The sequence below is a fragment of the Carettochelys insculpta genome, chromosome 17 (genome assembly GCF_033958435.1).
Source record: "Carettochelys insculpta isolate YL-2023 chromosome 17, ASM3395843v1, whole genome shotgun sequence".
Lineage (NCBI taxonomy): Eukaryota > Metazoa > Chordata > Testudines > Carettochelyidae > Carettochelys > Carettochelys insculpta.
The window spans coordinates 18,967,388-18,984,480 of record NC_134153.1 but is presented as its reverse complement, the minus strand read 5'-3'; the positions used below and the strand labels follow the sequence as shown (position 1 = coordinate 18,984,480).

Below are 17,093 nucleotides of genomic sequence, written 5' to 3'. Positions count from 1 at the left end.
CGGTCCCCAGGTGGTGACCAGATGACTGGGCAGCTGAGAGGCAGGTTCTCCAAGGGGATGAATCGTGCAGGCAGCACCTCAGAGAATATCTCCTGGCAGCCAGGCTCCACGGGCAAAGGCCAGCTCCAGACGGCATTACTGGCCAGGGCCAGGGTCCTTCAAGGCAGAGGCAAGAACATGCCAGGAGCACAACTTAGAGCTATGCCACCCACCCTGCCTGGGGAGTGCCCAGCTGTGCAGAAGCAGTGGTTTGGGGCGCAGGGCAGGGAGGGCTCCCAGGCAGCCAGCAAGTGCCCTGGCTTCCACAGCAGGGAGAGCCACAGATGTCTCCAACCAGCTTCCGATCTGCCTGTTCCTGCAGGAGGCAGCCACATAGTCTGACCACCTCTGTGATAAAGAGAAGGCAACAATCTGGGGGTGGACATGTGACGCCACACAGCCCCACAACACAACACTGCTAAGGACTGCAGATATATACAGCTCTGGGGCCAGAGCTTCTAAGGGGCACAGCCTCATGAGGCCAAACACAGAAATCACCCCCCACTCTCAACACTGGAGCTGTGCACAGCAGCATCACCCTCCACTGCATATTACCAGTGACACTTGACTATCCACAGCAGCTCCATCTCGTGGCACCCTTCGCCTATGGCAGTCCAAAGGGTGATTAGATCCCAACTCACAACCAAGGAGTTCGCAATGATCTGATGCCCTGTAAGACTCATTCTAAACTGTCATGTGCTAGAAATCAATTCAGATTTTCAAAGCGTGTTTTGTTCCAAGTTGCATCTTTACAGACTTTCATGCAGGTTCCAGTTGCTGTAATAGTTTCAAGGACCAATCCTGCAACAGAGTGAACCAGCAGAAGCTAAGGACACTTAGCATTTTCCCAGGGGTACTCAGCACCTTGCACAATTGCACCCAATACAAGACTTCCCTTTTGCGCTGATGGGTCCCAAATCCCAAAGTTGAGAATGACATTCTTTTAAGTTGAAGACACCTTTAACCAGAGCCAAATTAACTCTTGTGGAGGCCTGAAGCTATCAGATTTGGTGGGGCTGTCTAGGCTCCAAATGGAGTCAAAATGAAGTGTTCAGTAGGCAGGATAGGACTGTGGGATGAGGTGGGGGTTGGGAGCTGGAGGGGGTGAGGGCTCCGGGTGGAGATGCAGGTTCTGGGGTGGGGGCAAGAGATGAGGGCTTTGGGGTGCAGAAGGGGGCTCTGGGCTGGGACCAAGGGGTTTGGAGTGCAGGAGGGATCTCAGGGCAGGAGGTTGAGGTGTGGGTGGGAGTTAGGGTGTAGGAGGGGGCTCAGAGTGGGGGCAGGGTATGGGGCTGCTAGGTGCTTATCTGCAACAGCTCCTCTTTGGTGGTACAGGTCGCAGGGAGAGGAGGGGGCATGTGGCTTTGTGCGGTGCCTTGCAACTGCACATGCCTGCAGGCTCAGCCCCTGCTCCAGCTCCCATTGGGTGCAATTTCCAGCCAATGAGCTATGCAGAGGCAAATCTTGCTGGTGGGGGAAGCATGGATGGAGCTTCCTGGTGCTTGCAGCTCCAGCCAGTGGGGCTGGGGAAAACGGCATTGCACTGAGACATGTCCCACCCCTGGACACCCCAGGCCAGGCAGGGCTGGATTGCAGGGTCATAGGCTTAGAGGGCCCCATAATAAAGATCTGCACTTTTGGCAGCCTGGAAATCTTTTTGCCAGGTCCTCTTACCTGGGGTCCTGGGCTGGAGCCCCTAAATCTCCTTTCTTAATCCAGCCTAGACTTTAACTTGTTAATAACACAAGACTCCCCAGGCCACGTCTACACTACAGTGATCTTTTGAAAGATGATCGTCTGGAAGATCTCTGCTGGAAGATCTTCTTTCAAAAGAGCATGACTACACACAAAAAAGTGGATCAAAAGAGCAATCTGATCTTTTGAAAGAGAGTGTCCACACAGCCTCCACTCTTTCGAAAGAATGGGCCAGGGATTGAAAAATCCAGCATCAGGAGGACTGTTCTTTTGAAAAAAGGGCCCCCAGAAGAGAGCCTCTGGAAAAAGCGCCACGTTCTTTTGAAAGGAATTTAAAAGAGCACATTTTGTGTGTGGATGTTCCGCTTGTTCTTTCAAAAGAGGGCCTGATTTTCTGAAAGGACTTGCTAGAGCAGATGCAGCCTAAGGGTATGTCTACACAGCAGCCTTATTTTGAGATAAGCTATTCCAGAAAAGCTGTTCCAGAATAGCTTATTTTGAAATAACGCTGCTACACGCAAAATGCATTTCAAAATAGCACTTAGCTATTTATAAGACTTGTGATTTATTTTGGAAGGTGTGCAAAAGGAACTATATGTGACCCAGCTCTCAGGGTTGCAAAAAAAAATAAGCAAACCACCATAGGGTTGGTGCCTCTGTGATCAGGGGTTGCAAAAGGAAGACAGCCTGTTCCGTGGCACCAGCCACAGGATGCAGAGGGTGGGGTGCTAGTAGATATATGTAAGTCACACTCTGCATTCTGTGATCTGGGATAAACTTCACTAACAGAGTGTCAGCTCTCTCTATCAACCTCAGATGGGGCCTTTCATCTGACTCTCAGATGCATGCCACCAATCCCTGGTATGGGGGAATTTCAATAGTCTGTACCTCTTGTAAGGGAGTTTTCATTCCTCCTTCCTTGGTGGCCAGTGCTTCAGAGTAATTTGCTTACCAGACAGCATATGGGATGAAGCTGGCTTGTCTGCTGTCTAGACCTTGGAGCTCATTGCTTCAGGACCTGAGATCTTCCAAGATTGCTCCAGGAGATGAAGCAACATATGCCTTCTTTTGAAGAATGAAAGGCACATAGAGCATGAACTCAGTATGGGGGACTATCATGAAAAGAAGAGGCTCCTTCTGTGTCCATCTTTCCATGCAACCAGCTCATTACAGGATGGGAAAAACTTGAAGCTTGCAGGTTTCAAATCCACCCATGCTGGGAAGCCCTGTAGAGGGATGACTGTTCCAGGGGCCCTGATTGTGAACAGAGACCATTCACAGTGATCATGTACCAGAGATCAGAAGAGTTCTTATGATTTTATTAAGAGCATGAAGAAAATTAGCTGAAATTAAGGACTAGTAAGTAAGTCAGGAAGTCAACAGGTCTCACCTTGCTGCCATGGACAGCAGGCGGGAACTGAGGGATGCCACTTTGCCATTTATCCCCTTCACAAGGCATGGAGTGCACGGGTGGCACTAACGGACACTGCTCTTCCAAGGAATCCAATTTTGTGCTCTTCCAAGGAATCCAAGAGGGGCATGCAAACCTGCCGCGGGATTCACACTGATACATGTGTGAAGAACTCTAAGGCTTTCTGGTACAAACACTCTTGATGACAAGTTTGAAATCCACTTTCAGAAAATAGTCTATCATGGGCACTTCAAATTCATTCCTCTCAAAAATATTTCTGCCCACAAGCTGATTTGCCAGGGCAGTCATGTAAAACAAACACCAACAGGGAGTCAAGCTGAGACAATGTTTGTTATGGAAATGCCTCTGAGATATTCTCTCAGTCTAGGTTATATATGTCCTACTGTATCCATTATCTCATCTGCTTGCTAAGCTTGGAGCAGCTTCCCACTACTCAGACCCAAATGCCTTCCTGCTTCTCCCTTCACCTCCATCCTTAAAACTTCCTTCTTTTTACAGTCCTCCCATGTAGATTTCCCCCTACAGACACAGGCTGGAGTCTGTGTCATTCACCACTTCGCAAAGCACTTGAAATATCTGCCATTCTAAGCTGCAGACAGAACATCCACTTTACATTCACTTTACGTAAATATATATGATGATCCAAGGGGCAAGACTGGAAATTCAGGTTCTGTATCTTGAAAGGTGCTGGCTTGAATTGGAACAGAAGTTCTTTAGGGCAATGATTCTGGATAAATTTCTGAGTCTACTGTCAACAATGGAAAAATTAATTCCAACAGGGCCAGACATTCATTCTTCGGCTTTTCAGAAGTTTGCCATGTGGCAGGCTTGCTTTATGAACATGGCATTATGCAGCTGGTGCATAATGCAGTGTCCAGCATCCTCCACATGCACAATTTCAGCTTTGCATTTGGATCAGGCTGAAGTGCTGCATACTGGTATCTGTAGTCTAAGTAGGACACACATGCATTTTAAAGAAGTACATGGCCCCTTGACTCCTGGCAAAATGCTACAGTTGCCCTCATTTGGGCAAAATTCCAGCACCCTAGATCAAAACGTGAATGTTGCTTTTTAGCATAATGTCACAGTCTAAAATACAGAAGCTTATTCAACTCCTATGAAGTTTCTTCTTTTGAATAATTGTTCTCCTCACAACCTACACAGCATGCAATGTTCGGAGGTAATTTACTTTACCGTGTGTATGTCAGGTAGAGTAGCTATTGTGTTTATTTGCCATCCACAAGATTTCTAGGAAAACTAGTTATATAAAGTCAGTGAGTTGATATGTGCACAGTACTTTGAAGGGCTAAACAAGAGGTCTGTGCTAAGGATTGCATTTTCTGAAAATCCAGCCATCCGTTTTCCAAGCAGAGGTTTTGGTCCCCCATCTCCCACACCACTTCCTGATACATAAACCCCAGATTCTGCTTTTCCACTCCATTTCCATCCAAAGAAGTTCCATCACAAATGTCCATGACCTATTAAATGTTAGTCTCCAAGGTGCCACAAGCCAGCTTGTTTTTTGTAGAGCTACAGACTAAGACAGCTACTACCACTCTGAGACTATCAGCACAATTTGCACCAGTAATTCATGTTGCTGGCAGAAATATTCACAAACATACTTCATGAGTGTGAATGGAGGGAGGGCCTGAGCTCTTTGAAAAAATGTATCTTTTTTCAGCAACTAGTCAAAAAGTAACAGAGAGGTAGCTGTGTTAGTCTGTACGCCAACAAAACAAAGCAGCAGAAATGTAGCACTCTGAAGACTAACTACATGACTAACTAACAGATTTATTGGGTGATGAGCTTTCGTGGGACAGACCTACTTCTCCAGATGAATCTCATTTCCAATACAGACTGATATAAGTACAGAGGGCCAAAAAAAAAAAAGAAAAGCAATAAAACCTGACAAATCAACTAGGATAGATAGGACAGAAGGCTCTAGGTGACAGGCCTGTCATTTTCTATAGACAACCTCCTAACTTGGGAAAGATCTCACCAGCAATCACAGGCTACACCACAGTAATATTAATCCTGGAACTTTTCCTTGCAACAAACCCCACTGCCAATTTTGTCCACATATTTATTGTGGGGATACCATCACTGGACCTAACCATGTTAGTTACAAGATCAAAGACACATTCTCATGCACATCCAGCAACATTACATATGCTATTATGTGCCAACAATGCCCTGACTCTATGTACATTGGACAGACTGGGAAAAATCTTTGCCAAAGAATAAATGGACACAAACAGACATCAAGAAATTCAGTACACATAAGCCGGTCAGTGAACACTTCGAAGGAGTGAACCATTCTGTTAAAGACCTGAGAATATGTGTCCTGTAACACAAAGAATTTAACAACAGATTACAGTGAGAGATTTGTGAGTTAGAGTACATATTCAAATTCGACACATTAACATGTGGTATGAACAGAGACATCAGCTACCTCGCGCATTACAAGGACTGCTTCCCTTCATTTGATGCTTGTAATTATCTCAAACAGGACAATTAACATCCCCCCACTGCTCAGCCCCTTCCTTTAATCCTATTTGATTTGTCAGTTTTTATTGCAATTTTTTTGGTCCTCTGTACTTATAGATGTCAGTCTGTATTGGAAACGAAATTGATATAAAGAAGTGGGTCAGTCCCACGAAAGCTCATCACTGAATAAATCATTTTGGTAAAGTTCTACATTTCTGTTGCTTTGTTTTGTTTTAGTCACAAGGTGGCAGCATGAACTCACCCACCACAGTCTTTAAGCGTATACACTGGGTGGAAAAAATGTCCTTGGACCCTGAAGTTCATTAAGGGGTTGTCTCCACAGGACAGTGAAGAATGTTAAGGTGAATCAGCTAAAGGTATGGAGTCAATGTGATGATCTTCCTTGTGCTTAATGCAATTCTGCTGCAAGATTTTTCCAACCAAACACACCATGAATATTAACTAGAAACAAACCTCTTTTGAGTAAAAAAATCCCCACATTATATTAATGCAATGGTATAACGTACAAATATTCCAGTAAAAGAAAAAAGTCCCCATGAAATCAGGAATTGTGAAAAATCTGTGTCAGATATAAGAATTGCCAGACTCTCTAAATACTTTGCTTTGCACATAGTTGTGAACCTATATACAAGGCGCTGCCAAGGACACAAGACGCCTGGGGGGCCACAAATCACTCCAGAGAAAAGAGGCAACTTCTCTAAGCTTCAGTTGACGTTGCATCCATGTAGATGTGGACTGAATTTCACCCTCAAATTGTAATTTTTTTAACCCAAAACTTATTTCTACTTTCAGTTGTCATAGCCCATGTAATTCTTTGTATGTATTTCAGAGCTATACATGACTCTTTACAAATCATAGTTCCATTCAGTCAGGTCTCATCAGTACAAAAGCAGTGTGCACATAGAGTGTAAAGTTAAAAAAATAGTTAACCCCCCTCCCCCACATATTAGCGTCTAGCCTCTGTGTGCATCCTTTATTACAAATTATTACCAAAACACAGGGATTTCAAATACTTTGTAGAATGCCTTGACAGCCCCCTTTTAAAAAACATGTGTAGCCCCCTGTAGCCATATCTACCCCATTATCATCCATTGTTAAGGCACTGACATGTCCAGCTTTGCATATGGCACAATATGGAGACTGTCCTCGATCCAAAAAGATTACAGTCGAAAAAGGATTATCTGAGCTATTTAGCATTATAGTGCCTGCAATCATCAAGATATCATCTCATTCAGGAGGGTGGCACTAGCTATCCCTGATAGCTTTTCTCCTCCTTATACACCTCTATTGAGAGGATAGTTCTGGAAGTGCAAGTGACTTTCATCAGATGCCAACCAGAATGAGGTTTATTGCTGGCCTTTCATGATTATTGTGAGATGAAGGTGCACACGACAGCAGTCATAATTGTTCACTTGTCAAGATTTGGAAGTTCTGGAGCTTGAAGACCATTTCCTCCTGCTCATTGCACTCGGTTGTGTGCTCTGTGTGGACTTCTCCTTAGCCTGTATAGAGCAGAGAGAGACCACAGCTCTCTGGTTTGGGATAACCCAAGCATGGGGAGTCTCCAGAGGTGTGGAACCAGTATAGGCTGTTCCTACATCCTTTCCTCAGAGCTCTAGTGTGGGGGGGTCTAACAGGTGTGGGGAAGGTCATGACCAGGAAGGGAGAGGCTGGAACACAATATGCTCTGGCTACCTCCAGTTGTTACATGGTCCATAAGAAACATCTGCCAGCTGACATGATTTAGAACATCCTGAAGGCTGCTCTAGCTTGCTGAAAGAGAGAATCAAAGTCATACTTAGCTCCCTGGCAGCTCACTCTCTCTGCTATGTTCAGCAGAAACAAACAGCTGTCAAAAAACTGGCCCTTGATTTCCAGGTGGAAAAAAATGAATTGCAAAGGTAAGAGGGTAGTACACCAGCTTCTCTCACAGCTCAGCTACTTGCTTGTAAGACAGAAACAAGGGAAAATCTCCAGCTATGAATGTTCTGTGGCTTTCCAGCCACGGAATGGATTCCCCTCTCTTTGCCATCCTCTATATAGCATTCTATGCTTTATGTTAATAACAAGCAGTCCTAGGGTGCCTTAGAGACTAACACATTTATTACAGCATAAGCTTTCATGGGTAAGATCCATTTTTTCAGATGGTTTTACTCTTGAAAGTTCAAGACCTAATAATTTTCTTGCTCTAAGGTGCCACAGGACTGCTTGTTATTTGTGAAGCTACAGACTAATACACCTACCCCTCTTGATGCTTTATGTTGTCACTCACAGCACCTATAGTGATTTACTATCACTTGGCTCAGGAAGTAGAAGGACTTCATGTGTCTTTCCTGTGCAGGAATTTCCCAAATAAATCACTGTCATTGTCCATTGATTCCAAGAAGTGACACTTATAGTGGTTTCCCATTGATAACAGCTTCCCATTTCATCTCACTGGATCATTTCAGAACCGGTGTAAAACAGAGGCGCATCAATACTACGCTGCTCTCCTTTCCAGGAGCTATGAGAAACTCCCCAGTTTAGGAGACCAAAGGAAACAAGACAATTTCCTGAGTAGGAGAGACACTGAATGGGTTCATTTGCCAAGATCATCACATTTAAAATAATACTGAGCTGGGACTTTTCAAGGATTATCTTTGGCAATCAATTAACTCTCAGTAATAAAATGCAACCATATAAAAGTCAGGTCTGCTCCTGCAGTCCTCACTGAGACAAAATTGGGCTACATCCTGAGAGGTGCTGAGCACTTGCCACACCCATTGATTTCACCAGCTGCTTTGCTTGTGGTACACAAGACCTGAAGATGAACGGATTTGACTGGTCATTACTAGCTAGTCCCTACCCTATGTGCCTTCGTGCTCTCTCTTTATTCCTTCCATAGAACCCATACAGCAGCTGATTTGACCCTGATGTTGCACTGGAAATTTTTCAGTCGTCTAGTAGAAGAAGGTATTCTGGTCATTTTGTCCCACAGGCAATAGCATCCAGGTATCATCTCTTCAGCACACAGTAGGGCAAAGAGCAACATGCAGACAGATAAAGCTGCTATTGAGCAATCTAACATTGCAGAGCCTGGGTGTGCTGGGTCAGAGGTTAGCAGAAAGTAAGCAGGGGGTGCAGAAAGAATACCTAAGCACGACCAACAATTCACGGCGGGGGTGGGGTTGGCAACCAATCACTGATACATGCTCTGCAAGGCCAGAGTTGAATGAGGCCAGCCTCAGTGTGCAGTCAGCCTGTGAAACCCGTTGAGGCAGGAGACAACAAAGTCAAATGTTGTAACTAGCTTCTGAAAGGGGATGGAAATGTTATGCCCAATAATAAGATTTGTAGCTTTGTATATGAAGGTAAGAGTCAGGATGACAGGAGTGCGGGTCAATTGAAAAGGGATCCAACTCCCTCCGACTTCAGGTATTGACCACCATCTGGAGCAGGAGGAAGTGCAACACATGCACTGTTCGCAATGTGGCAGGAGTTGTGAGTGAAAAACTTTCAACTGCAGACATGTGATTTAAAGCAATGTTAATGGAGAGGTAGGTGCATGTAACTAAGGACCAGTGTGCTTGTGGAAGGAGCAAGAGCTAGAGTAGGGGACAAAACAGAGTGACCATGATGCACTGTATCTAAACATGTATTGGGGGGTAGCCATGTTAGTCTGTACGCGCAAAAAAGAAAGACAAGTCCTCTGGCACCTTACAGCCTAACAGATTTTTCTGGAGCATAAGCTTTTGTGGGCAAAGGCCTACTTTATCAGATGCATCTTTGCCCATGAAAGCTTATGCTCCAGAAAAATCTGTTGGTCTATAAGGTGCCACAGGACTTCTCATTGTATCTAAACATGATAAAGATACACTGATATTTTAGTTCTGTGTGTGGCAGCCTTTGATACAATGATCCTCCAGCTAGCCTTAGCAGAAGTTAGCCTTACCTACTTACCTCCCAGCCACCAGATTTTTTTTCAGCAGCATCACTGTACTCTCTCCCATACTGCACAATATGCATAGAAAAAACCTCAACTATAGGATCCATACAGCCCTTACCTTCTCTTCCTTCAAAACCCACCCTGCTGATAATGTTTAGGCAGGCGGCAAGCTAATGTTATTGCTACTGATTAGCTTATTGTGTCTCCAAATTTTGGGAAAAAACTTGTCCCATCCTGCCCTCCTGCCTCCCCTCTCTCCTCCTGCTGGTCTAAAATGGTGTCCGGTCTTTTATTTTGCAACAGTTTGTGACTGGATCTGTCTCTTAGGCTGCATCTACATTAGCAAGATCTTTTGGAAAAGCTAGTTTTTGAAAACTTTTTCAAAAAAACTCATAGAGCACCTAAACACAAAATGTGCTCTTTCAATCTGAAATCGAAAGTACGTGGCCCTTTTTCCAGTGGCCCTCTTCCTCTCTCAAAAGATTATTTCAAAAAAAGGTGTGTGTAGACACTCTGTGGTCCCTTCTTTCGAAAGAGCAGGTGTCATGGTGCGAGATTTTTCTATCCCTGGCCCATTCTTTCCAAAGAGCAGGGGCTGTGTGGATGCTCTCTACGGAAAGAGCAATCTGCTTTTTTGTGTGTGGACGCGTTCTTTCAAAAGAAGTTTTTTCGGAAGATCTCTTCAGGAAGAATTTCTTTCGAAGGATTGATGTTTGTACATGCAGCCTTAGGGTAGGTATATCTACACACCAAAGTTATTTCAAAGTAACTTTGCTAGCATTTACACAATACAACTGCTATTTCAAAATTATTTCACAATAGTGGTTGGTTTATTCCAAAATAGGTAAACCTTATTCCATGAGGAATAAAGTCTATTTTGAAATAAAAATTTCAAAGTCAGGGCTGTTTAGACAGGGAATAGAGCCCAGTTTGAAATAAGCCATAGTGCATCCAATGGCTCTATTTCAAAATAGTGCCTATTATGTGTACCTGCTCTATTTTGAAATAATATATTTGTTAGTCTTTAAAGTGCTACTTGACTGCTTTTTTGTTTTGATAGTATACAGACTAGCACGGCTCCCTGTCTGTTACTATTTTGAAATAGTTGAGGACTATTTCAAAATGCATTTTGTGTGTAGGAGGGTTATTTCAAAATAGCTCTTCCAGAATAGATTATTCTGAAATAATGCTGCTGTGTAGACATAGTCTTACGATATGTCCGTACAGCACCTAGCACAATGGACCCCTGACTTTGCTGAGGTCTCCAGTGTCTAACTGCAATACAAGTAATAAATAACAAGCTAACACTTGGAAGTAAGAAGCATTTTCAGTTTTTATCCAAAAGCTTGACTCTTAGTAGAGAGCAGTTAATAGTGTAATTTCAGTATGCAGACCTTCCTATGAACACTTCACTGTTTGATCGGTTGTCATTAAATAGTTATCATCTGTCCAAAGCCAACAGCAGCTTTTTCTGGACAGTAGATAGAGGTGGGGATGCAGCACTGGAGATCCTGGAGCCACTGAAAAGGAGGACAGAGCAAATTTCCAAGTAGGAGAACTTCTGCAATGCTTTGGCAGAGCTCCGAGCCTCTGAAGAGTACATTGGGAAACCAGGTGCCCTGTGATGCTACAGTGGAGTTGTGAATCGAGTAGCCAAACACAAGATATGATTGAAAAGCAAGTGTGATCTCTGTAAAACAGATCTGAATAGGCTGTGTTCTTTTGGCCTTTTCTCTTCTACATTAATGCTCTTTTGTTGTTTGCATCTGTCTTCCAGGACAAGAAAATTAGTAAGAATTTGTGTTTTATTGCATTAGAAATAGAACTGGCTGGAAATTGGGGAATTTTTCCATAGAAAATGGAAATGAAATGTTTGAATAAAAATAAAATGGAACAAAATTCAGGCCTCTCCTGCCTCACAATACAACAAAATTTCTAAAACTGCAGACACTTACTGAAAAAAATGTCATGTTGTCAATAATCCAGTTTTCTACCAAATAAGCTATAACAGAAAAGTTTGGATCAGCCTTAATAAAAAGTGCTGTTACTTTCAGTTTCTTCTTGGAGAAATAACCAGGGACCAGCTCCCTTTAATTGGAATATCTCCTTCTCAATTCCTGCACAGAACAGCTTTCCAGACCAAAAACTCCTTAGGGGAATGAAGACACAGAATGTAAGTGTAAAGAGCTATAAGAGCAAGCCCTGGCTCACTGCAATTTACTGATATTTCTATCCTGTAGAGATGTTTGGGTCTATAGAGATGTAGGCTCAAGTCACAACATTCAGATTCAGGCCTGGATCCAGGATTCTTTGTCCAAACCCAACTCCACAACTAAATGTTCTTATTAACAAATGCAATTCACTAAAGACTACTGCAGAAAGACAGAAATATTTGAAGTCTACGAACCTGTTAGTATATATTGCAATTGAAGTTTTAAACTTTTGAAAAGAAAGAAAGAAAGAAAGGATGCTTCATAGCATGATTTTTGAATTCTTCCTCTTTTCAAAGTCTGAGGTTTGAACATTCATGAACAGTTGACTGTTTGAATTGTATAATGCAATACCTGTTCCTCTGGCTTAACGTTGCAATATTTCCCACACCGCAGGATTGCTTCATATTATTCTATGAGGCAGTGTCATCTTCTCTGCAGTGCTGGGTCTTCTTTACTGAAATGAAGGACACTCCTACTTCCTTTAATTATATGTTTTGCTTTAAATTGATGTCTTTTATTCTGGGCATGAATCACCAGCTTGTAAACAGGTAAATGTGGGAGTAATAGGGAGCATACAAGTTTGATTCCCAAGGTGGGTGTCTTTTAATTAAAAGGTGCACACAAATTTATTCTTACTTCTCAAATTTACCATGGCCTCTCCAAGTAAATGCTACTGAATAAATTAATAAATCATGGCATCACATGCCTTTATGCACACATAGCTCACTTTCCCCCATTCTTTTTAATTACAACTCCTGGGGCTCAAACTCCCTATCACTTGTGTTCTCTGACAATTGCAACATGCCATATAAGACAAACATGCCAGGCTAAACTTTAAGGCCATCGGCAGTGCATGCAGAGGTGACAGGGGGAGTTTCAGATTTGTCTGTTCCAATCACAGCCAGTTACAGAGCCGGTCTTCTTCCCAGACAGTACCTAACCCTGGCTTGAGCCCCTCAACATAGTGTGCTTTTTACACCCAGTGTGCCAACCTAGTTCTGAGTGCGTCTGTATGGTACAATTCTGCTTGCCAGTCTGATAAAATTCACAGGACACCGAATTGGCATTACGATCTGGCTTCTCTTCCTTGCTCTATCCCTGAGTTCCCGAGGGAAATCCCTTAAGTTCCACGCCTTAATTTCGCCCTACAAAAACGGAGATACTGACACTCACCCACCGTAGTAAAAGACGCTTTGAGACATACAGATGAAATCTACAGCTCTCAGAAGCCTCAGACGCAATGGATCCAGCTCCTCCCGGCTCCCCCAGCCACCTCTGGCTACCTGCTAGCCCCACAGCTGGACACGCACGGGGGCAGGAGGGGAAAAGGGCTGGACTCCGGGGGAGCAGGAGGCAGGGGAGGTGCCACGTCCTGGGTTCCCAGCAAGGGTGATCAATGCCCACTGGCATCCCCGACAGATCTGCCCACAGCTAGAGCCACAGGGGTGCCCGCTCTGCGGGCCACCTCTTCCCCTCCCCCCCCCCCCCCCCCGCGCTGGAGAGAGCGTCCCCTGGCTCCGCAGCCGGCCCTGCTGGCCTGATGACTGACTCGGCTGGAGCCCCACGCCCCGAGTGCCTCCCGCGGAGCCCGAGGCGGGCTGCCGCTGTACAAAGTGTGCACCCTGTGGCAGGCCGCCAGGCAGTGACGTCCCTGTTGCCATGGGATCCGCCGCCCCTATAAATAACAGCAAAGGAACTTTCCCAAGTCAGAGACTTGGGGACTCGGGACCTCGAACCAGATGGTCCGGAGGAGAAGCAGCAGCTGCAGGATCTGAGCCAGCCCCGGTGGGCAGCGCAGCTGGGGAGTCGGAGCCGGCACCAGAGAGGGAGGCAGGATCTGGAGGGGCCCCCACGTCACCTGCGGCAGCTTGATCCGGCGGCTGGGGGGCCCCCTGCCCTGTCTCCTCCTCCCGGCACCCCCCTTTGCTTTCATGCAACGCCTGGTGGCCTGGGACCCAGCATGCCTCCCCCTGCAGCCGCCCGCCTTTAAATCCATGGAAGTGGCGAATTTCTACTACGAGGCGGACTGTCTGGCTGCACTGAGCAAGCTGCACCCGCGGGCGGCCGGGGGCTGCTCCATGACCGAGCTCACCGTCGGGGACCACGAGAGAGCCATCGACTTCAGCCCCTACCTGGACCCCTTAGCAGCATCCCAGCCGCCGCCGCAGCCGCCGCCTCCTGCAGCAGCAGCAGCAGCAGCAGGGGGCAACTTCGAGCCTCCCTGCAGCAGCGGCGGCGGCGGTGGCGGCGGCGCCGGCCAAGATTTCCTCTCCGACCTCTTCGCCGAGGACTATAAAGGCGGCAGCAAGAAGCCCGACTACGCCTACATCAGCCTGGCCCGGCACTGCCACCCGGGAGCCGGCCAGGCCCACAAGCCGGGGGGGCTCCCGACCTGCTACCCGTCCCAGATCCTGGAGATCAAAGTGGAGCCGGTCTTCGAGTCGCTGGATTCTAGCGCCGGGCCCCGGAAGGAAGACGGGGGCGCGGGGCCGGGAGCTGGGGGCATGTCCTCCCCCTACGGCAGCGCCGTGCGCTCCTACCTCGGCTACCAGTCGGTGCCCAGCGGCAGCAGCGGCAACCTCTCCACCTCGTCCTCCTCCAGCCCGCCCGGCACCCCCAACCCGTCCGACTCCTCCAAGGGCGGCGGGGGCTACCCGGGCCCCCCCGCGGGCAAGAGCAAGGCCAAGAAGAGCGTGGACAAGCACAGCGAGGAGTACAAGCTCCGCCGCGAGCGGAACAACATCGCGGTGCGCAAGAGCCGGGACAAAGCCAAAATGCGCAACCTGGAGACGCAGCACAAAGTCTTGGAACTGACGGCCGAGAACGAGCGGCTGCAAAAGAGAGTGGAGCAGCTCTCCCGGGAGCTGAGCACCCTCCGGAACTTGTTCAAACAGCTGCCCGAGCCCCTGCTGGCCACCTCGGGCCACTGCTAGCCCCGCGGCTGGAGCCGCAGCGGCCGGGCTTGGCGGGGTGGGGGGGCTGGAGTCGGGGAGGAGGAAGAGGAGCAGGGGAGAGAGGGGGGCTGCTTCCCCGCTCCCCAGGCGGACAGACTGGCTCGGGGCCGGGGAAGACCCGGGGAGAGACTCAAGGGGGCCGGTTTGGTTTTTGTCTCGTTTTTGCAGTCGGGCGGAAGAAACTTCCGCCCCTGCCTGTGTGTCTATCCTAGGAGGGGACTCCCCTGCCGGGCGCCGGCTTGCTCGGCAGCTTGTGGCGGAATGAGTTGCCGCTGGTGGGTTTTTTTTTTATTAATGTTACAGCCCCGCCGAGCCCCCCTTCCTGCTTCCCCTGATCTCTGCCGGGTTTGTTGAATGTTCGTGTTATTTAAAACAGAGCGAGAGAAAGAGCAGAGAATGATGCAACCCTTTAAACATGGCTGGGAATGCTGCGTACACATGATGCAATCTCGTGTAACTGTCAGTCATGGATTGAGTAATCTGTTAAAGATGTTCCTGCGGGGTTTTTTTATGATAAAGAATAATTCTATTTCTATAAGAAAAACACATATGTATATTTTGGGATCTATAGACGTTCTTGCTACATTTGAAGCATTAATGAACCATTGTAATAAACTTTATGGCTAGGAAAAATAAAAGGAAACTTGTTTTATTTCCAAGGTACCTAAGGCCTGGAGGACATCAGCTGAAATGCCAGCTAGAGCTGGCTGTGTCAGGAATTAGGGGGTTTTTTTGGTTTTGTTGTTATTGGCCTTTTGACTTTTCTCTGTGACAGCAACAAAGCAAGAGAGAACCAGAGAAGGGCAGATGTGGGAGCTACAGCTAGTTTTCTCTTGCAGCCTCATTAAATTTCCTCTAACCCCTCGAATTAAATGCTGCTTAGGTGGTTTTTTGTTTTTTGGGTTTTTGTTTTTGTTTTTTGCAATACTCATAATTCTCAACATGCAACATGCCAAGAACCAGATGCGCCACCCAAACCATGAAAAATGTTTGAGGAAGTCCCTCCCAGCATGGGACAAAGTTACTGCATGGGAGAGGGCAGGGGAAAGAAAAAGTTGAGGAGGAAGCTTGAAGCAAGTTGGGATTTTGCATTAAAGCTCAGTTTTTTGTAGTCTGGCAGTTTTGTGATTCAGCATTTCTGGTATCTGTGGTTTACAATAACACACAGTGATAACATGGTGTTTTTGTGTTGGATGGCTGTACATTTGTGCCAGCAATGGGGGACCTCTCACCTAACTAGGTAGAGTGAGAAATGTGTGGACAACTCTTCCAGTAATTTCCTAATGAGGTTTATTAAAAAAAAAAAAACTGTTTCTAAAAGAAGCTGTTTATACAGATGAGTTTTTGCAAGGTGTGTGCAGTGGTGGTAGTGAACAGATCAGGGATGTGTTTTAGGGTAAAAGGTAGGGTATAGGAGGATGTAGGTATGGAGCCCTAAGAAATGTATGATAAAGGTAACAGAGGCTCTGCTAGCAAATGTACTATGTTGGATTTGTCAAGGTCTGGGAGGTGCACATCATGGCTCTCTATAGTTTGTTCTAGTGTAGGTGCCTGTGGAATGTTATGAGAGTCTATAGGTGATTACGTGCAGGGAGCTGGGTACATGTTCAGCTCTTATTCAGCATTTTCCAGCATACTAGACATACTCTAAGCATACCCATCTCAATCCAGATGTCAAAAACTACCAGGAAGGAACTTCCTTAACCCTTCCAGAACTGTGCTTTACAGTAGGACACACATGTTCTATTTCTTTAATGGTAGTGGATTTGAACTTGCTGCTTGCGAAATATTTTACGTAAAGGACAGTGATTGGAAACAGGTGTGGAGCAGCCTTGAATTTGGAATTTGTTGATAATGATTTTATTCACAAAATATGTGGTTTAATGAATGTGGTGTTGTTTTTAAATTTTAAGTCAGTCTTCCTCAGGCCAGGAAAACTCCTAGAGTCGATAGTGGAGTTAATGAAGTAACTCTGGGATCATGCAAATCTGCCGTAGCCCTCACCAGAGGCTATGCAAGAGTAAGGAGTGTGGGGTTAGACGCAGTGCAGCTATATTTCCCTTTTGCTTTGCGGTTTGTACAAAGTGAGTAAGGGGCTTTCTAGAATTAGTTGTTTTTAGATTAGTTAGTCAACGCTCCTGTCCTGCACCATGGCAGGTTATCTTCTTGCAAGATGAATGGATGAAAGCTCTTGCCTTTAATCTACCTAGGCGCTGTCTAAACTACAAAAATAACTTTGAAGTTGCTTACTTCAAAGTAGTAAGCAACTTCTACACACACACCCTATTTTGAACTTAAACTTCAGAGTAGGGCACTACTCCATTCCC

General features: G+C 46.0%; 1 protein-coding gene across 1 annotated transcript; it reads left to right on the top strand.

Annotated features, from left to right (window-relative positions):
* Positions 1-13,514: 13,514 nt before the first annotated feature.
* On the top strand, positions 13,515-15,879 carry CEBPB (CCAAT enhancer binding protein beta). The gene has a single exon (XM_075011619.1). The coding sequence runs from the start codon at positions 13,744-13,746 to the stop codon at positions 14,743-14,745; it is 1,002 nt and encodes a 333-aa protein (XP_074867720.1). The 5' UTR covers positions 13,515-13,743; the 3' UTR covers positions 14,746-15,879.
* The last annotated feature ends 1,214 nt before the right edge of the window (positions 15,880-17,093 follow it).